Source organism: Diabrotica virgifera, chromosome 1 (genome assembly GCF_917563875.1).
Source record: "Diabrotica virgifera virgifera chromosome 1, PGI_DIABVI_V3a".
Taxonomy (NCBI): domain Eukaryota; kingdom Metazoa; phylum Arthropoda; class Insecta; order Coleoptera; family Chrysomelidae; genus Diabrotica; species Diabrotica virgifera.
Window position 1 is genome coordinate 278,325,387 of NC_065443.1, and position 22,406 is coordinate 278,347,792.

At 34.0% G+C, this 22,406-nt stretch overlaps 1 protein-coding gene across 1 annotated transcript; it reads right to left on the reverse strand.

Moving 5' to 3' along the window:
- Positions 1-1,276: 1,276 nt before the first annotated feature.
- LOC114327599 (uncharacterized) lies at positions 1,277-17,711 on the reverse strand. The gene is made up of 2 exons (XM_028276267.2): positions 17,419-17,711; positions 1,277-5,268 (listed from the first exon to the last, which is right to left on the reverse strand). The coding sequence occupies exon 2, from the start codon at positions 5,246-5,248 to the stop codon at positions 1,550-1,552; it is 3,699 nt and encodes a 1,232-aa protein (XP_028132068.1). The 5' UTR covers positions 5,249-5,268; positions 17,419-17,711; the 3' UTR covers positions 1,277-1,549.
- Between the last annotated feature and the right edge of the window lie 4,695 nt (positions 17,712-22,406).

The window sequence follows — 22,406 nt, forward strand, 5'->3', positions numbered from 1 at the left end:
GTGTACCCCATCTCCTTAAACATTAAATTCTTAGATGTAAACAATAAATCTGAAAATTCACGTGGAACCACTCTCTGGTAACATCCTTAATCTCTGCCTTTTACAATTTATAAGGCAAGGAGACGACGAATAAAGAAGACGAAAGGGACTCTACAATATGCAGTCACATTCCGTCTATTCGTCTAGGAAAAATACAAACGAAATTTGATTCCGTGTACTCAAAATATGAGGAAGATGAAAAATTAAAGGCAGCTTGGTTTCATTTCAGATTTATTGTTTACATCTGGGACTTCTCATTTTTTTAATAGATGTCGCTACAGCGTCCGATACGCGAATTATTTTTATAATTCTGCATAAATAGTCAGCTTGGTTTCTTTTCGATTGAGAGGTGTTCATGTAACGCCACTGAAGAGGTCTGGAAAAACCGAAACAGACGTATGGGATGGTGAATCATATCTGACCTATATATCTATATCATGTAACCTAAATGAAACATAAGCTGCCTTTAATTTTTTATTTTTCTCATATTTTGCGTACATGGAATCAACTTTCGTTGGAATTTTTCCTAGACGAATAGATGGAATGTGACTGCATATTGTAGAGTCCCTTTCACCTTCTTTGGTCGTCTTATAAATTGTAAAAGGCAGAGATTAAGGATGTTACCAAAAAGTGGTTCTAGTGTTTCTGAGACTTCTCATTTCTATAAAATTCTTGCTGTAAAATATCTTGATAATCTATTATTATATTTTTGTATATGTTTATATTGAGTACACACCTGCTTTAATAATATTAAATCTCTGATGGAGACCGTCTTTAAAGCGTGTTAAACGTGCCTATTGTGTAAATAGTAGCAGGTATTTTTGGTTAGAAAAAACAGGCAAAAAAATGTAAAATTAAAACAAGCACTGCATGTTTTTTTTTTCAATAGAATATATTTAGTACAATATAAATAATAAAGTATAACATAGTTACTGATAATAATTCTTAAAATAAAACTGACACCCTTTTGTCTATATTATAAGCTCTACGGTGTCTGCTACGAGGATTTTCTTGTGGCACAGTTCAAATTCTGCAATAATTACTAGGTGAGGCATCCATAAGGGCAGCGTTAAGGTATTTTTAAGATTTAAATGTAAAATTTTGTGTTTTTATTGTGAACGTTGGTATTGGAGGTGATGTTGTTTTCAATTTGATCTAGTAAATTAGTCATATTTACTTCTGCTTTAGTATCTATCAATACAGGCTGTTAATTCATCGTTTAAGGCGACAATTCGTATTTTATCGCTTGGTTTGTACCCATCCTTCTTTTTACATCGTTGAATGTATTTTACACCCCTCATGTATTTCGCAAAGTTTCTTTATCATTCCGAAGACTACCACGTACATAGTTTTCACAGCATAACTGGAATCTGCATTGGTGTACATTAAATTTTTTATTGCGCACTGGTTTATAATATGCAAAGACCAAGGGTGCGTAGACATTAAAAAAATAAAATGTACAGCACAACACGTCTGAACACTAAGAGTGCCTAGAACAGAATGAGTATCGCTATTCAGGATTGTCTGTTTTAAAGCCTAAAGGTTTTGTGTCAATTAATGTTTCATCACTATGTACTGTCTTTCGTTTCTTATAGCTCATCCTAAAAGTTTTTGAAGCCCTCTTCTTTGTCACAATGTCTTTGGTCTGTGTCTCCCGATCGATCTGATCACAGTACAAAGTAACTTTTTGTGAAGGGTCGTCAATGATACTACTCATAGTTTGACCATTTAGCACTTGGCTGTTCTCGTAGTTTAATGTGAAACCTTTAATTTTAGTTACTTCTTTGCCTTTATGGGTTTTGTAGTAGTAACTCTTGGGACCAGTTGATCGCCAATCAATAATATAATCATCAGTGCCTAACTCATCACTCCAATCACCTAACATATCTCCCGTTTTAACAGTATTTTTGCCATCATCAATGTACACAATTGAGTCAGTGTCGAAGTAGGCGACAGCTTCTCCTAGTTTGTCAATCATCTCGTATAACCTGAGACGGGCATTTGACGTCGTAAAAATTGCGATAAATATGTTTGTAGAGGTAGGATCTTCCACAAATTCATCTTTGGAATCGTAAGAGACTTGTGCAATATTATCATTAATAAATATGACATTAGAAATGTTTATTTTGTCATCTAACAATTTCTCATACCATTTTTTTGGATCTGTAATATATTCTGTCTGTTTTAAATTTTGTCTTTGTCCAAATTTACCCCATAGACTGTTCAGACATATTTTAGCTACTGCTCTTCTACCAGGGTTAATAGATATTTTAGTCAGATCTAAGTCTATATCCATTTGATCTTTTACTTCCCGTGCATATTCCTCGTTTGAGACATATGTATGAGGGCTACTTTCTAATTTTATTTTTATAAAGTCATTAACATAGCCTTTAAATAGGTCGGTGGATGTTTTTTCAAAATTCCATACCTCATGAATTTTTATAATTTTGTATCCCTTTTCTAGGGCTTTATTAATTTCTAGCGTAGTCCATGTGCCTGTTAAGACTCTTTCTGAGTCGTTATGATTGCACTCTTTCGAATCTTCCACTTTCGAATCCACTACACATTGATGACATAGAGGAAACATTAGTTTGTCAGTTTTGATAGGCAAAACCGGATGATATAAGTCGTAGGGTGGTAATATTTGGCAATGTACTAGACCAAACCAAGTAGGGTCGTATGATTCAGGTGCATATATTTTAACAGGGTGTCCTACTGGGTAGCTGTCGTAATACTGTACTGTAGGATACAATGATACAATATCTATATATCTGAGTTTTTTATCTGTTACTTTTAATTTAATGGCATTTGTTCGACCTCCAAAAAAGGCATCACGAGGTTTTAAAGATTCAACAACTTGAGGGTCTGGAGCATTTTTAAATTCTTTTGATTTTAGCCACTCACATTCCCAAATTTCTACTAGGTTATACCCGGCTTCTTTTATCTGATTGACTCGTCGAACAGTTCTTTCGTACAAGTCACTCATTGTCTCCTTATTAGCGCGGTTAATCGTATCGGGCGCATAACACTCTGGATGACCATGCCAGAAACAGCCGTTATACTGGTACACCGTATTTGTGTTGGGATCATATCCATCTACTTTTGCTCCACATATTGTAACCTCGCCGCCTATCAAAGCATGTTGAATGTTGGGAAATTGATTAAGCCACTTGATCGATGCCTCACTGTACATTTCTTTAAGATCTTGTTTCACCACTCCAAGCGTGCCTGTTTGTAAATATTTGGCTCGATAAATAGCCATACATACACCGGCTATAGTCAGATATTGGAAGGGGTCTATGTTAGCTATACCCATAAACTCCCTGCGAAATTCTAAACAGCCACGTCTTAAAATATCTACATCTGAGTCACAGTAAGCGTGTAACTCTTTGCTAAAATCAAATTCGTCGTTTTTATGCTCTTCGTGCCATTTTAGAAACTCATTTCTTTGTTTTGGTTTCATGGTATTTGGTCCGTAATATTCAGTCGCTGGTAAAGACCCTTTATAACCTTGGTTTTCAGGTGTATTAAAAAAGTGTGGGAAATACCCTTTTTTCAATTCGCGAAGACCAAATGTTTTCGGGAAATCAGCTAAAGGTCCGGCAATAAAATTTGAACTGTCAATAATTTTTAGTTTAATATCGGATACCTCTAAAAGCATCAGTTTTGATCCGTTATAAATTGTGTCTGGTTTTATTGTGTTTTCTACACAGTATTTCAAGATAAAATATGAATCGTATGATTTACTATTATGGGCGATCGCTGTATAACCCCTGTGTTTTTCGGATATTAACCATCTGCAAAACTCTTCGTTATCTTTAAAATCAAATTTATTACCCTCAAAATCATGTGCTATGATCAAATTTGGTATATGTATTTCCGTATCTTGCATTGTCTCGTAATCAAAAAATATGTATTTTTCGTTGTAAGTACATCGCGGTATAGAGTCGTCAGAGAGTCCGTTGCAGAGACATGGTTCATTGCATATTGTTTGTGATTTAGTGTTGTATTGACAACCTTTATTAACAGTTATGGTTTTCTTATTACATAAACAGGATACGGTACAAAATCCTCCTTTGGCGGGTTTTTTGACCATGTAGCACTGATGGGTAGCTATTTCTACAAACGTTTTACAGTTTTTGCACACAGAGTAGCCACACTCATGACGATGTTCTCTTTTACAAGTTTTATTACAACTTGGACATTTAAAAACTTCTTTACAAACTTCTGTGTGGTTATCAAAGCATTCTGTATTAAAACAGAAACGATTACAAGCTTCGCAAAGAACTTTGTTTTTAGTTGACAAGTCATGCTCAGCTTGTTTACAAATCGTGCATAGTGGTGTTTTCTTGCACTTATGTTTATTTTTACCGTCGTAGGATGTATCGCACTTTTCGCAATAAAAATGCTTTCCATATAAGCCAGTTAAACTATTAATCACGTCAAAATGATTTTTGTTTTTATACAAATAAATTTTGGTTGTTTTTTCAGTGCCCTGGTAGATGATATTATTGAAATTTTCTGCACAAATTATCTTGATCTGTACATTTAATAGTTCTTCGGCTTGCTTAAAATCCTCTAGGTTAAAGCCTTCCTCGTAGCTACCTCCTAAAAGGTGACACAGTTTTTTCGCCAAAATTGATTGTAATCGTCGGCCCTTTCGTATATTGGTCACATCATTATCTGTTAGTTCATGCTCTAAAATTTCATGAGTGTGGTATGTAAGAGCAGTTACAATTGCTCTTGCACCACATAAAGAGTCGTTGTTTTTAATTTGCGTAATACTTCTTTTCGTCTGGCGATCCTCAGCCAAATTGATCATTTTATGTCTACCACATCCTCGGGGTATCTTAAAAATCTGTACGTCGAATACCGTCTCCTCCAGTTTAACAGACTCGTTGGAAGTTAAAATATTTGCTACATGTTGTAATAAATATTCAACGTTTGTATCCGTTTTAGTTTCCGTTGAGATAGGATGCTTGAAGTTATCATTACGAGCTATTATACGTATTTTGTCCCCTGTTTGAAAATTGGCTTCATTTTTGGATTCCCTTATGCCCTTTTCTAATATAGTAGGTAAATATTTAGGATCACTTAATAAATCAATAGGTAGCGTTTTACAACACAGTTGAAAACTATGTAAATAAACATCAAATTTAGGAATATACCGCTTGCCCTTAGAGATTACTGACAAATCTTGATCCACCATAATAGAAATCCAAATTTCACCTGTAAAAGATTATAACATTTAAGAATAGAATTAATTTTCCAAAAGTAAAAGTGAAAAGTCAAAAAATAAGTTGGTTAACTGGAACCTATAGGTAACTGGGCCCTATACCTACTTATAATTTCATAATCCGACATTTTATACTTCCCGCGCAATACAACGTGACAGCTATCACCCCAAAGCGTCCGTTGCATCTAGTTCTTAAGCTATTGCTGTAAGAACCGTTAAAATTTGAAGTGAAAATATTTTTGGTGGAGCAATAACAACGTTAGGTACTGACGACGCACAGTGTGTCGATGAGCCTAGCTAGGTGGACAAAAGTCATATTCAAAATTAAAAGAATTATTATTTGAATATTGTAAACATTACCTCAAAACATGCTACTCTAATATTTGTTTATGTCTAACACATCGCATCGTTGAGTAATAGAACCCAAAAGTACGCATTCTCATTGTAATAGAATAAATCAGTTGAATTCGGTACATCATTTCAATCACATGAAATGAATGTTTTCCTTAATTTTTAAAGGTCAATGGTTGAAGATGGCTAGTGGTTATGCTGGTAAGTACTTATTTTTTCTAATCCAATAAATCTGTCTAATAATCAAACAATATTAAAAAAAGTTTTTCTGATGAACGTAGGAAATTTTCTTCGTTTTGAAACTTTGGAAGGGTGGCAATTACTTGTACCCTTTTGCACCCGAGCTAAATTTTCAATATATCATAGCTGCCCCTTTCCCATTAATAATAATACTTATTATAACCTGCACACGCTTGCACATCATTCTTTTTTTAGTAATAGCGTCCAAAGGTACGTATTTTTATTGTAATAGAATAAATCAGTTGAGTTCCGTTCATCACTTTTTCACACGACATTTAAGTTTTCCTTAATTTATACAGATTATTCGTTGAAGACGGATAATATTTGTGCTCTTTTATTTAATATAATATATGTATCTGATAAACAAACAGTATTACAAAAAATTAGGGCACTCGGGGGAGTGCCGACAGAAGTGAAAACTTCTTACGAAGCAAGCCCCTAAGGGGCTTCTAAGGGCCCTAAGGGGCTAAGAAAGCTTCGGGTACACACTCTACCCCTCCTCCAACCATTATAACTTCGGTCGCACAAAGAGAAGTGATATACCCACATTATATACCCATTGGGTGCATCCTATACTATTTATAAATATATATACATACACATAATACATAAACGTACAGAATTTATTTCGGAGAAGCGATGACGGTCACGAATTCAATGATTTTTCCCCATCCAGAAAGTGTACAAAATCGCTACAGAAGTTTTCACTTCAAAAATACTTTAAACTCTAATCACTTATAATGATTGAAGTAGAGACCGTGTGGCCCCTTGTGCGCCTGCTTCGCAAGCTCCTTCGGGTACACACTCTATCCCTCCTCCAACTATTATAACTTCGTCTGAACTTATACATACGCAATTCAACCTATAGTATATAAATTAGGTACTAATATCTCGCCGTAGCGATGACGGTTGCGAATTCAATGCTTTTTCTCAATCCAAAAAGAAGTTCTATACCTATATTATACACGCGTTGCGTGCGTCCTATACTATTTATATGTACATACACCTAATATGTAGGTACCACAAACGCGAAAATTTCAAACCAATAAGCCTGTTGCCACATCCGTACTGAATGCATGCCAAAATAATTACTAACAGGCTATCAAATAAATTCGATAGTTACCAGCCTGTTGACATAGTACCATAGAACACCTACAGACAATAACTACACTTATCGAAAAGTGCAACGAATACAATGAACCTCTTCGTTTGGTATTTGTGGATTACAATAAGGCATTCGATTCCATAGAACTCTGGGGCGTATTAGAAGGAATGAATAACGCAAGGATTGATTCTAGATATAGAATACTCCTCAAATACATATAGGACAATGCAACTATGCAAATAAATGTATCAGAAGGTCTAACAACAAGCAAAATAAGAACGGAGAGAGAAGTTGGACAGAAGACGAAAACAAATAAAACAACAGTGATGACAAATCAATATATCACAATCAACTTAGATGGAAGTGATATCGAAAGTGTCGAAAAGTATACCTAGGTCACACGATCAAACTAGACAAACAGAATCAAACGGCAGAAATAACTAGAAGAATCCGAATGACTTGGGCAGTAGTAACAAGACTCAGTGATGTGTTGAAATCTAAAGTGTATTCAACAGTTGTATTCTACCAATTATGACGTATAGAATGGAGACGATGACACTTACAGAGGTATCAGCTAATAGATTGAAAACGACACAGATCTCTGAGGGAACTTATACAAAATTAGGACGTGCGAAGCAGGGCGAAAGTGGAATATGTAATTGGAAGAATTGAAATGCAAATGAAACGGACCTGGGTAGGACACGTGGCACGACAAAACATCGAAACGTGGACGAGAAACATTGTACATTTGAGACCACGCGAGCACAGTTGTAGTAGAGGAATACCACAAAAACGATGGCTAGACGACATCAAAGCAAAAATGGATAGAAACTGGCACCAAATAATACAAAACAGAGAAGAATGGAGAACTCATGGGGAGGCCTTTGTCCTGGAGTGGATACAAACAGGCTGAAGAAGAAGATAATATATATATATATATATATATATATATATATATATATATATATGCATACAAAATTGATTTCGACTAAACGATGACGATCGCGAAATCAATTCTTTATTCATCTATTATATATTAGATCGCTTCAATCTATTATATACGCGTTGCGTGCTTTCTACACTATTTATATATACATACACATAATAATATATGTACACGTACCAAATTTATTTGCCGAAGCGATGACAGTCGCAATGACGGTCGCGAATTCAAATGATTTTTTCCCATCTAAAAAGTGCACAACGTCCTTAAAGAAGTTTTCACTTCAATAATATTACTATTATTATACGTACATTATAATAATACAAAATGTATCTCGTCGAAGCGATTACGGTCGCGATGACAGTCGCGAAATCAATCCTTTCTCCCCATCCTAAAATAGATTTTACATTTATTTTAAATTTAAATACTTCTACACAATTTATATATTATACATACACATAATAAATATACGTACAAAATTTATTTCGCCGAAGAGATGACGGTCGCGAAGACCGTCGCCAAAAAAATCCTTTTTCCCCATCCAAAAATAGGTATTACATTTATTTTAAATTTAAATATTTCGATACAATTTATATATTCATACACATAATATACATACATACAAAATTTATTTCGCCGAAGAGATGACGGTCGCGATGACGGCCGCCAAATAAATCCTTTTTTCCCATCCAAAAATAGGTTTTACATTTATTTTAAATTTAAATATTTCGATACAATTTATATATTCATACACATAATATACATACGTACACAATTTATTTCGCCGAAGAGATGACGGTCGCGATGACGGTCGCCAAATAAATCCTTTTTCCCCATCCAAAAATAGGTTTTACATTTAATTAAGTTCTGAAATAGTTTTGAAAATGGTTATTCATTTTTGTTTTACATTTAGTTGAAATTTAAATGCTTTTATAGAATCTATATATGTATACACACATATTGTATATACGTACAAAATTTATTTAGCCGAAGAACAATTGCCAACGCTTTCGTATATCGAAGCCATCTTTTTTCCAACCATCGGAACTGACAATAATCAGTGTCTTTAGTTATTAGTAACATGCAACCTTTAAATAATGATAAGAAATCAAAGAAGTCCGTTTGTGACATTTCCGTAACTGTGAATTTAACGCTGCTTGAACGTACAAGTTGTATCCAGTAATCATCATTATCATCATGCAACTTCTTCTGTCCACTGCTGGACTTTGGTCTCCATTTTTCGCCACTCTTCACCGTTCTGTGCGTATTGTTACCAGTTCTTGGATATTCGTTTAATGTCGTCCATCCAGGGTGTTGATGGTCGTCCTCTGTTCCGTTTGTCTTCTCTTGGGCGCCAGTCAATTAGTTTGCTGGTCCATCTTGAGTCTTTAAGTCTCGCTACGTGACCTGCCCAATTTCATTTCAGCTTGGCTATACTTTCGACATCAGTAATACCGTTGATTGAAATACCAATACATCAATCAACGGTAAAACCTGTTCTTTTCCTTAGGTATTGGTACCTTATTTTGTCTTTTCTTGTCACGCCGATAATCGATCTTTCCATGCACCATTGTGCCACTCGCATTTTTAGTGTTGTTGTGTTTGTGAGCGTGAGAGTTTCTGCTCCGTATGTCATAATAGGAAGAACACACTGATCAAATGTCTTCCCTATCCACTAATAAGGGTGAAATATATGAATGTCAGTTTTCTTTTTTTTTATTCTGAATTATACTGTTACATATCTACTTCCAAATGAGTGTGGCCTGGTACCAAAAGCGTATGATCTATCAGCTAGCTTAATATTAGATAAGGATCTATGCAAGGCCCATGTAAACATGGTAGATACACTAGAGTTACAGTTTTGCCCCCCACATGTGTCTGAATAATAAATTACATGTTCTGTCTTAGGTGGTACGATCGTTTGCGGGTTTTGTACAGACAAGATGCTATCTGATTTGCCGCTCTACCTGCAAGAGATTCATACTACATGTAACAAACAGCTTTACGTGTACTGTTATCATGAACCATCAAATTAAACGTCCACAGCTGTATCTTATAACATGCAACCGATCATTTTAGATCTGAGTTGGTAAGAACCATTATAGGTCGAAAGTGTATGTCCTTAAATATGGAACAGTGTTGGCAGTTTCTGTATCTCTGATTTTTTCATCATACGCTTGATCAGCTTCTATTTGGTGGGACTTGTGATCTGAAGAGAGTTTCTCATTCTGGTCATTTGTACAAATTTCTAATTGCAGAATAAATTTATTGCAGGTACAACATGTACCAAGTTTTGGATTTTTAAATCCAAGGTTAAGCTTTTTAAATTTCTATGAATAAATTTGGATAGGATATGAGTCTCTTTGACTACAATAACATTACATTAAATGTACAGTAACAAGCATATCTACATTTATTAAAATAAAAAATATCACTTCACTTCCTCTAAAAGTGTTTTTGTTGAGAGTTCTATACATAGTTTCCCTTGCTATTAAAAATTTCATTTTTAAGTCGTTACTTTCAAACAGAATATTAGTCCAGGGTAATAAGGTTTTTCCCATGACACTCGAGCAGCCAGGGTACGGAAGCGTTTTTTTGACAGGTAATACCTATAAGAGCAAATTGTAAATATTTCCTGCGTAGGATCTGGCGGCCATTTTTATTTATAAACAATTAAGTGCCAAACAATGGCATTTTTCCCTTTTTTTTTCAAATCAATGGAAAACAGTGAAACTTATGGTTTTCTTTAGTTATTCATGAGATTATGGAAAAATCTTTAAAATGACGTATTACAAAGTTCGATATACTCATTTATTGTTAATATAATTGCGAAAGAAGGTCGGAATTGCAAAAAAAATTAATTTCGCAATATCTATTGAAAACATTAGTGTACATCTTTGACATTTTTGTCATATAAGGCTTCTTTGGTGCTTAATATGTGATAAAAATTTCAAAGCGATTCATTCAATTGTTTAAATTTTATTCAATTTGTTTATCCCAGAGAGCATTTTTTTGCAATAACATAAGTCAGAAAAAAATGACGTTAGAACCATTCCACAGGTGTCAAATGAAAGAGCATGAGCTATATTTTCAATTTGGTTTAAAAAAAGCGAATAAAAAATGTATTTGTTAGTAATAAATAATTATGCAAAAGTATCATAAATCTTTCCTTATAAACTTTTATTTTGTTATATAAGAAATTATATATATTTATTACAATTTTTTATCAATTATGATATAAATAACATTACTTGGTAGTTGTGCACTTAAAACAGGGTAAAAAAGTTAATTGTTTTGGAAAAAGTTATCCAAAAAGTTTATGAGGAAAGATTTACGATACTTTTGCATAATTATTTATTACTAATAAATGCATTTTTATTTGCTTTTTTTAAACCAAGTTGAAAATATAGCTCATGCTCTTCTATTTGACACCTGTGGAATGGTTCTAACGTCATTTTTTCTGACTTACGTTATTGCAAAAAAAATGCTCTCTGAGATAAACAATTCGAATAAAATTTAAACAATGAAATGAATCGCTTTGAAATTTTTATCACATATTAAGCACCAATGAACCCTCATTTCACAAAAATGTCAAACCTGTACACTAATTTTTACAACAGTTATTGCGAAAATAATTTTTTTTGTAATTCCGACCTTTTTTCGCAATTATATTAACAATAAATGAGTATATCAAACTTTGTAATATATCATTTTAAAGCTTTTTCCATAATCTCAAAGATATTTATAATAAAAACCTCATAAGTTTCACCGTTTTCCATTGATTTGAAAAAAAAGGAAAATGTCTTTTTTTGACAGTTAATTGTTTATAAATAAAAATGGCCGCCAGATCCTACGCAGGAAATAGTTACAATTTGTTCCTATAGGTATTACTTGTCGAAAAAACGCTTCAGTACCCTGGCTGCTGAAGTGTCACGAACAGGGTATATTTTTGTCTTATTACCCTGGCCTATATCTAAATAGGTATACAGTTGAGTCCGGGAATCTTTACCCGTGCGTCATCATTTAAAGCATACGAAATAAATCGATGATAAGTCGGAAATTGAAATTTACCAAACGCAACAGCAAGTCACTTACTGTCACTTGCTGTTGAGTTTAGTAAATTTCAATTTCCGACTTATCATCGACTTATTTCGAATGCTTTAAATGATGACGGACGGGTAAAGATTCCCGGACTCAACTGTAGGTATTGATTTTGTGTATCTATGGACCTATTTAGCTTTTAATGAATATTTTCATGAAATGTGCTTACTACACATTATTATACACTGTATATTATTAACCAAAACATTGAAAAAAATAAGAAACGTAAGAAACACAATGTAATCAATTCCCAAATTATATAAAATAAATTATTTAAACATATTTCTTTTTTCATGACTCCGTCATGCGTCAATTTTAGTGAGCATTTCACTTATAACTGGATAAATCTACAAGTACCTAATCAGTTAAGTCAAATGTTTTGTTTAGGCACACGCCGATCTAAACCAGATAAAAGGACTTGATTGGTTGAGTTCATCTCTAAAATGAATAAAATTGTAAGTATGAAAAAGATCACTATTTCATATGGAACCACAGGTATACCATTTGACTTGTCTGTTTTATTCCAGCGGTAGATAATTATTTTTTTTAAATGATTTTAATAAATAGAAAAAATTTCTCAAAAATTGACTTGTCTGTTTTTGTCCGCCGACCACACATTTATGTATACATATACATAATATATATACGTACGAAATTTAGTTCGGCAAAGTGATGACGGTCGCAAACACAATACTTTTTCCCTATCTAAAAAGTGCAAAACGTCCCTAAAAAAGTTTTCACTTCACAAATTTATTTCGTCGAAGCAATGACGGTCGCTAATTCAATACTTTTTCCCCATCTTAAAAGTGCGCAACCTCCCTACAGAAGTTTTCACTTCAAAAATGTATTTCGTCGAAGCAATGACGGTCGCGATGACGGTCGCTAATTCCATACTTTTTCCCCCATCTAAAAAGTGCACAACGTTTCTACAGAAGTTTTCACTTCAAAAATTTATTTCGCCGAAGCGATGACGCTCGCTAATTCAATACTTTTTCCCCATTTAAAAAGGGCAAAACGTCCCTAAGAAAGTTTTCACTTCAAAACATTATTTCGTCGAAGTAATGACGGTCGCGATGACGGTCAATAATTCAATACTTCTTCCCCATCTAAAAGATGCACAACGTCCCTAAAGAAGTGTTCATTCCAAAAATTAGTTCGTCGAAACAATGATGGTCGCTAATTCAATACTTTTTCCCCATCGAAAAAGTGTAAAACGTCCATAAAACAGTTTTCTCCTATCTCACTTCGGAAAGAATTATACACCTACAAAAAACGAGGGAATGTCACCGAAGTTATTATTCCACTGGCTCTCCAAAGCGAAATTTTTAAACAACACGACGTGTTCTGAGGGACTAGAAACCTCATATTATTTTAGTGATGACAACTTCGGTATGGTTCTGACTAATATTCGTTCTATAAGAAATAAAACTGATGAATTATTTTTGTTTCTGGAGGAATTAGGATTTCCCCCGATAGTTGCGGTTACAGAGCACTGGCACAGAACAGGAAACAAGTTGTTCTGTGGCACTGGCACTTGTTCCTTATTCTGTGGCACTGGCTTGAAGTCAGCGAGCCTCTTTTTGTAGAAAAATATACCACAATTGCCAGGTATGATCGGCCAATGGAGGCACCCTAATTCTTTCTAGAAATAATGATTTTTCTGTGGTAACAAAATATGACTTTTTGTTAAGTGAATCCTTCTTTGAGTTTTCCTTAGTTTATAATAAAAATCTTAATCTTTACATTATTTGCATTTATAGATCACCTGACTACCGTGGAACTATTTTTTCAGAACCTGCTAAATTTGTTAGATGACCTGCCTCATAAAAGCAGAAAAATTCTATGCGGTGATTTTAACATTAATTATGTTGCTGCTTGTGCTACCCAAGTGTCCCTGGCCAACATATTTGAATCGTATGGTCTCTCAATGCACGTTAATTCTCCTACAAGGATTACAAAAACTGCATCTACCATAATCGATTATATTGTCTCCGATTTCTCACCCCTTGATGTCTGCTCTAGTTATTAATGCGGGACTATCTGATCATGAAGCAGTGTATACGAAGTTTAACATCTTCAGCAAACCCTCCTCAAAAACCCGACGTTTAGGTAGGATTTTCTCCACCCAGAATTTTCGTAAATTCCAAAATTTATGCTTAACTTCTGAGTGGCACTTTCCTTCTATAGGCGTGGACTATAATTTCAGTGTTTTTCTAGATAAGCTTCTCCGCATCTTCAATAAGGCATTTCCTTTAATCCCTATTAAGCCAAAACATCGGAAGCCTTGGGTTACGAAAGGTATTCGCATATCAGCCAAGAATATGCGTTCACTACTATACATCAAGAAATTTAATCAAATGAAATAGAGAATGTGGAGAAATCAAGAAATTTACTACCAATGTTTCTGTCAATGAATATATCACGAAGTACAGGACAACATATCTAAAACTTGTCAAATCAGCTAAAAAAGACTTTTATCAAAATCGCCTGGGAAGCTCTAAAAGTGTTGCAAAAGAAACTTGGTCTATAATAAACGATCTTCGAAATAAAACTCACACAGCTCAATCATTTTCCCTTCCAAATCCTGAAAGTCTAAACGACTACTTCGTTAATGTTGGTAAAAATATAACATCAACTATTTTGCCGCAACAAGATCCCATTTCCTATCTCCCTAACTCAAGAAAGGTCTCGAATTCATTTTTTTAAAGACCAGTCGATAACTCTGAACTGATCCAAACAATCAATAGTATTAAAAGCAAGTCATCTTGTAGTACTGATGGACTATCTATAAAAATTTTCTCTAATCTCACAGAAAATGTGTTGGAAATTCTCGTCTCTCTAATTAGTGATTCCTTCGAAAAAGGTAAATTTCCAGAGTGCCTAAAGACAGCCATTATTATTCCTCTTCGTAAGGATGGTGAAAAATCTGATGCCTGCAACTATAGACCTATTGCCTTACTACCGGTACTCTCCAAAATTATTGAGAGATTCATTAAAACTCGACTTATGTCCTTTATCGTTGATAACAACATTTATCACAAAATCAGTTCGGCTTTTTAACAAATAATTGTACCACTGATGCCATGTTTTCTGTACTACATGAGGTTTACCAAGCATTAAACAATAATCTTTATACTGCCACTATTTTCTGCGACTATGCCAAAGCTTTTGATTGTGTAAATCACGACATCTTGATTACAAAACTAAAATTCTATGGAATTCGAGGTATTTCTTTAAATTGGTTCCAATCCTACTTGAATAATAGGAAACAACTAGTTAGAGCAAATGATACTGACTCTAGTCTCAAAAACATTGTATGTGGAGTACCACAAGGTTCAGTATTGGGTCCTCTTCTGTTCCTTATCTTTATAAATGACATCACTAATTTAAAAATCGATGGGAAAATTTTTCTTTTTGCTGATGATACCAGTATCACTTGGAGCAACTCAACTATTGCATCTCTTCATGAACTTATAACTTCGGATCTACTGACGATACAGACCTGGTCTGACTCTAATTTACTCTCTTTTAACGTAAATAAAACAGTAGCATTATCCTATAAAGGAGCTCTTCAACCTTTGCCTCTTAATAACAGCCAGATCAGTACCGTTGATTCTGTAAAATTTCTTGGTATTTTTTTAGACAGCAACCTCAAATGGTCCCTTCATATCGATTCGTTAAGTAAGAAACTCGCCCCAGCTTGCTATGCAATAAGATCTGTCTCAAGGGAACTCAATGTAGCATCTTCTAAAATAACATATTTTTCGTTGTTCGAGTCTCATCTTCGATATGGTCTTCCTTTTTGGGGTTCTAGTACAGCTGCTCAATTTGATGCTATTTTTAAATTGCAAAAAAGAGCAATAAGATACCTGTTTGGCCTCAGAAGATCTACACATTGTAGAAGTTACTTTAGAGATCACGGAATTTTAACACTTCCATCTTTATATATTCTAGAAATGGTTTGTTTAATTCGTAAATACCTTCATGTCTTTCCAGCAAGGCCCAATCATCTTTACTCCACCAGAAATTCAATCTCTGACATTTATTTACCGATTCCATCCACTGAGTTAGCAAATAAATCTATATTATATTCCGCAAAGAAACTGTACAACCATCTCCCGTTACAACTTAAATCTGCAACATCTTTCCCAAAGTTCCGTAAAATGACAAAAGCCTATCTATCTAAAAGACCATACTATTCAATAGAAGAATTATTTCTTAATGAATAACTAAGAAAATTAGGTTTTATACGCAGTAGCATAAACTTGTTCCTTATGTATTTTATTTTATTTGTTGTAAGTTGTAAGTATGTTCAATTTGCAATTTATATAAATTTTGCAATAAATTGTTTTTGATTGGCTTTTATATCTTATATTATACTGTACATATATTGACGATTTATTTAATTTTAGTAAATAATTGTAGTTGTTATCGATATTATGTTTTCTTTTGGCTGTATGTAAGCTTTATCCATAAAATTGTAAAAAATTTCAGTGACAATAAAGCATATTTCTATTCTATTCTATTCTATTCTATTCTATTCACTTCAAAAATTAGTTCGTCGAAGCAATGACGGTCGCGATGACGGATTAGTATCCAATACTTTTTCCCCATCTAAAAAGGGCACAACGTCCCCAAAGAAGTTTTCACTTCAAAAATTTATTTTCGTCGAAGCAATGATGGTCGCTAATTCAATACTTTTTCCCCATTTAAAAAGGGCAAAACGTCCCTAAGAAAGTTTTCATTTCAAAATATTATTTCGTCGAAGCAATGAAGGTCGCTAATTCAATACTTTTTCCCCATCTAAAAAGTGCACAACCTTCCTAAAAAAATTTTCACTTTAAAAATGTATTTCGTCGAAGCAATGACGGTCGGGATGACGGTCTACATATTTAAATACTTCTACACAATTTATACACACATACATTATATTATATGTATCCATACGTACAATATTTATTTCGCCAAAGCGATTACGGTCGCGAATTCAATGCTTTTACCCCATCAAAAAAGTGCACAACGTCCCTAAAGAAGTTTTCACTTCAAAAATTCTCGGTTAGCTCAGAAAAGCATTTTTGTTAATAATCGATTATTGCAGTTGATTTATAAAGATCTAAGTCGTGTATGGATTAAACCTTATCAATTTTCTTATCAGATTGGTCTTGTGCATACATGATAATTTAAAGTGTTGTAAAATTAGGTTACAGTTAACCAACTTCAATTAAAAAAATTGAAATCTAAAAAAAAGTATATTCAAGACAAAATCAAAAATTTTTCAAATATTTGGGAAACTCAAAAATGACAAGTAGGTATATTGAAGGCAAATCTTAAAAATTAAAAACTCAATAAAGTGTTTTAGACGCAAATTCCAAAATATTAATAAGAATTTTAAAAACTACTCACAGGAAAATTTTCGAACAGTTTCCAAAATTGTGCAGAATTACTCCAAATTGTTTCAATAGACAAACTGATAAATAATGATTATATCACTAGGTCAATGTCGATTTGTTTGCCTTGTGTTGGTCTTGTATGGATTGGATTCGATCGGTATTGTTTTAGGTGTCTATTACCTCTTCAGAACTTGGTATGTTTTGTTGGATGGTGGCACTGGGGTGGCTATGGATCACTGGTGGTATCGTTGTTTGATGGACTGGATTTTGCATTTGCTACTCCTTTTATAGCCTCTAGCGATGGTCACGTGATCAGATAGAAAAGGCGGGAAAAATATTGCTTCAGAAAAATGGTTTATTATCGATTTATATTAAATGTAGTTATCAGTTACAATTAAAAAAAATAGTTAGTAGGGGAGATTGGGGCATACAGTACCACCGGGGCATATAGAAACAGTGCCAGATATGAAATGATTAATATTAATTTATTTCGTGCTGCATTTGTTACCGGAGGTTGACAACAGTAAACCGTGCTTCAGTACAAAGTCAGTAGACTAAGAGAATACAAAGTATCAATTTTATAAGATAATTTGATAATTTAAGGTAACTTTTCTAATATTTACTAAACTAAAGATATTTTATTACAAAATACAGTATGCAAAAGCCAGCTGCTCTTAAATGTGTGAACGTGCATATCGCTCACCCTAATTTCACGCATTTATCAAACTTGCTGAGTGTATTATCATTTCAGATGCGGAATTACAAGAAAAAAAGGCTTCGTCCAAATGGAACAAAGCTACAGCAAATGAGGCTACCATGGCTTTTCAGAATGGCATGAGCTTGAGAGCTGCAGCTCAAGATTTCAAAAACTTGCTTGATACGAGTCTTAAAATTAGTAAGGGATGACAACGGTTCTATTCAGGGGCCCTCCTAGGCCAGTTATAAGGCTGTTTTTAGCGAAGAAAAAAGAAATTCTCAAAATCTACTCAGGAATATTCAGTTCTGCTAATCTTGGACGGCCATAATAGTCACAGACAGCTGGAAGCTGTTTTAAATACTAGAGAAAATAGCATTATGCACTCTTTTAACATTTCCTCTACACTACAGTCGTCGAATGCAGCCGTTGCATCATTTTTTGGGGCATTAAAACTTCCTAAGCTTTTTAAAAGGTAACAACTGTTGAAATGGGCACTAAAAGATTTGAAAGAAAGTGGCATATTTCTGGTCTAAGAGCTAGCAACGTTTTCGAGAAATCATTTTAAGACGGCTAGCTCTTTCATATATTGTTCACTATGCTTCCTCAAACACCGTACCGGCCATCTGGCTGCTGATAAAGGTTGCGTTCATTACTGCGCAGCACACATGTACAGGTAAACACAAAATCAGGGTGATTGATTAGTGTGAAAAAGCTTAGTAGATCCGCTACAGTAATAGATAGCAATAAAAGTTAATAACAAAAATTGTAGCTAACTTTGCGCTTCACATTACAAAATTAGTTAGAATGTTACAGGGTGTTCGATAACATAGTGGCAGACCAAACTTTTGTTTTTTTAAATGGAACACCCCATATATTATTTTATATTCGAAATCTTCTTAACTTCCCCATCGCAAAAATATAAAGGTTTGTTATGTTATACAGGGTATTTACAAAGTTATAACCAATGTTCTATGAAAATCGTAATAAGTTCAGCTCCCTGTATAAATAAAAATAAGCACAACAGCAATGGTTTATTGGTGCCATATTTTTTTTGATTGTCAAAATTTATAAAAATGGTTGATATTGCTAATTTTCTTTATATCGAATACAGGGTGAGTCAAAACGCAAGTACATTATTTTCACAGTAATTTTAAATAGAACACCCTAATTAATAACTTGCTCTGAAAAATGAAAATATCTCGAAAACTGATAAATTTAGGTATAGGGAATATTATACAAAAATTAAAGTACGGTAATGATATTTTTCGATAGTAGTATAAAATACAGGGTGTTCCATTTAAAATTTCTGAGAAAAGAATTTACTTGCGTTTTGACTCACCCTGTATTCGATATAAGGAAAATTAGCAATATCAACAATTCTTAAAAATTTTCACAATCAACAAAAAAATATGGCACCAATATACCATCGCTGTTGTGCTTTTTTTATTTATACAGGGAGCTGAACTTGTTACCATTTTCTTAAAAAATTGGTTATAACTTTGTAAAAGCCCTATATAACATAACAAACCTTTATATTTTTTGATGGGGAAGTTAATAGGAGGATTTAGAATATAAAATAAAATATTGGGTGTTCCATTTAAAAAATCATAAGTTTGGTCTGCCACTATGTTATCGAACACCCTGTAACAATCTAACTAATTTCGTAATATGAAGCTGAAAGTTGGCCACAATTTTTATTATTAACTTTTATTGCTATCTATTACTATAGCGGATCTACTGAGCTTTATCACACTCACCAATCACCCTCTATATTGAATTTAAATTATTTTAGGACGAAAAATTATTTGTCATTACTTTTTAAACCACAGAAATGTCTGGCAATTACAGTTCATATTTCTAATAATGTTTAAAAAGTAATGACAAAAAAATTTTTCGTCTTACAATAATTTTAAATTTGATTAAATATGTTACCTGTATAAGTTTGCTGCGCAGTAATGAACGCACCTGTATCAGTAGCCAGATGGCCGGTACGGTGTTCGAGGAAGCATAGGGAACAATATATGAAAGAATCAGCCGTCTTAAAATGATTTTTTTTCCGACGTTGCTTTGGTTCATTCCGTATAACAGAGATATATTCGGCGAAACTGACTTTCTGCCTTCAATAATATTTGATACTTCTTCCGAAACTTGCATCTCGGAAGATTGGTCCACGTCAGCATTGCACCAATCTGAAATGCTCTCCTAGACCTGCCACTCCAAATCAGCAATTGTCTGCAACTTCAACCGGCAGATCTGATAATTATTTTCCTCAACCTGCACCAGTAAACATGGCTGATGCAGATATCAATGCTAGTTCTTTCACAGACATACCTCAACTGCTGTCTCCAAAACCCAGCCAACATAAGAAAAAGCACAAAACCAATAATAAAAAGGAGATATCGAAAATTTTGACAAGCACCCCAAATAAAGATGATCTTAAGAAACAAAAGGAAATTAGGAAAATTAGAGGCAAGATAACAAAATCAAGACCCCGCAAAGAATTGCAGAAGTAGGTTAAAAATTTGGAAGTTTGTGCCAAAGAAAATACAGCCAGTGAAGGATAGCAGTGGCAGTAGTGAAGATTCAGATTCGGAATATATCTACTAAAAAACAGCCAGTGAAGGATAGCAGTGGCAGTAGTGAAGATTCAGATTCTGAATATATCTACTGAAATGAACCTTATAGTCGGAGCAAGAAGGAAGAGGGCTGGATAAAGTGTCAGCAATGCAATAAATGGGCACATGATGCATGTTCTGTTACGGAAGAAGACGAAGATATGTTTATATGCGAAATAAAAATGTACACCATTTTTATTCAGTTGCAATGCAAAGGCAAAACAATCTTATTTTTCACTTAGAATAGGGAGTGCAGTCCAGCACTCTGAATCGACGATTTTCGACTCTTAGTGGAGTCATCATCGGAGAGGCCTAGGCCTGCTGCTCTCTATTCGAAGTGACTAACCATGAAAGCTTATCCCCACATTGCAACTGGCGTGTATGGATTAGGTGATTAGCGTCATCTGGCAATTGAAAGGTAAAGTTTTCAATCCTAATAGCAACATTAATAATATTGAAAAATATTAAAAATATTACTAAAAGATTTTTAAATTGAAAACTTATTGGTCCATTTCCCTGGTAACACTTCCATGGCTTCTAAAATGTGCAAGCCGGATGGATGCTGCAGTAAAGACAAAAGGAACGAATTCTCAACGTTGCAATTCACAACCCCCGTCTGCAGCTTGGTAAAGTTCCAACGGAAAATGGACCTAGTTACTCTAAAGGAGTAATACTAATATAAAATAAAAATGTATACCATTTTTATTCAGTTGCAATGCGAAGGCAAAACAATCTTATTTTTCACTTAGAATAGGGAGCGCAGTCCAGACGTGAATGGATTAAGTGATTAGCGTCATCTGGCAATTGAAAGGTAAAGTTTTCAATCCTAATAGCAACATTAATAATATTAAAAAATATTAAAAATATTACTAAAATATTTTTAAATTGAAAACTTATTGGTCCATTTCCCTGGTGACACCTCCAAGGCTTCTAAAATTTGACCATGAAATTGATTCTGAAATGGACCAATAAGTTTTCAATTTAAAAATCTTTTAGTCATGTTTTTAATATTTTTCAATATTATTAATGTTGCTATTAGGATTGAAAACTTTACCTTTCAATTGCCAGATGACGCTAGTCACCTAATCCATACAGGTCAGTTGCAATGTGGGGATAAGCTTTCATGGTTGTTCACTTCTAGTAGAGAGCAGCAGGCCTAGGCCTCTCCGATGATGACTCCAATAAGAGTCGAAAATCGTCGATTCAGAGTGCTGTACTGCGCTCCGTATTCTAAGTGAAAAATAAGATTGTTTTGCCTTCGCATTGCAACTGAATAAAAATGGTATACATTTTTAATTTATATTAGTATTACTCCTTTAGAGTAACTAGGTCAATTTTCCGTTGGAACTTTACCAAGCTGCAGACGGGGGTTGTGAATTGCAACGTTTAGAATTCCTTCCTTTTGTCTTTACTGCAGCATCCATTTGGCTTGAAAATTTTAGAAGCCTTGGAAGTGTCACCAGGGACCAGTAAGTTTTCAATTTAAAAATCTTTAAGTAATGTTTTTAATATTTTTCAATATTATTAATGTTGCTATTAGGATTAATAGCTATTTGTATAACAAGGGAGGAAAGTGCTACTTTTCCTCCCGAGAATGAAGTTTACTGCCCGACGCGTAGCGGAGGGCAGTAATCATTCAAGGGAGGAAAAGGCACTTTACTCCCATGTTATACATATGGTTTTTCCACC

Coding starts and splice junctions, on each gene's coding strand:
- LOC114327599 (XM_028276267.2), bottom strand. CDS start 5,248: ATGGTGGATCAAGATTTGTCAGTAATCTCTAAGGGCAAGCGGTATATT.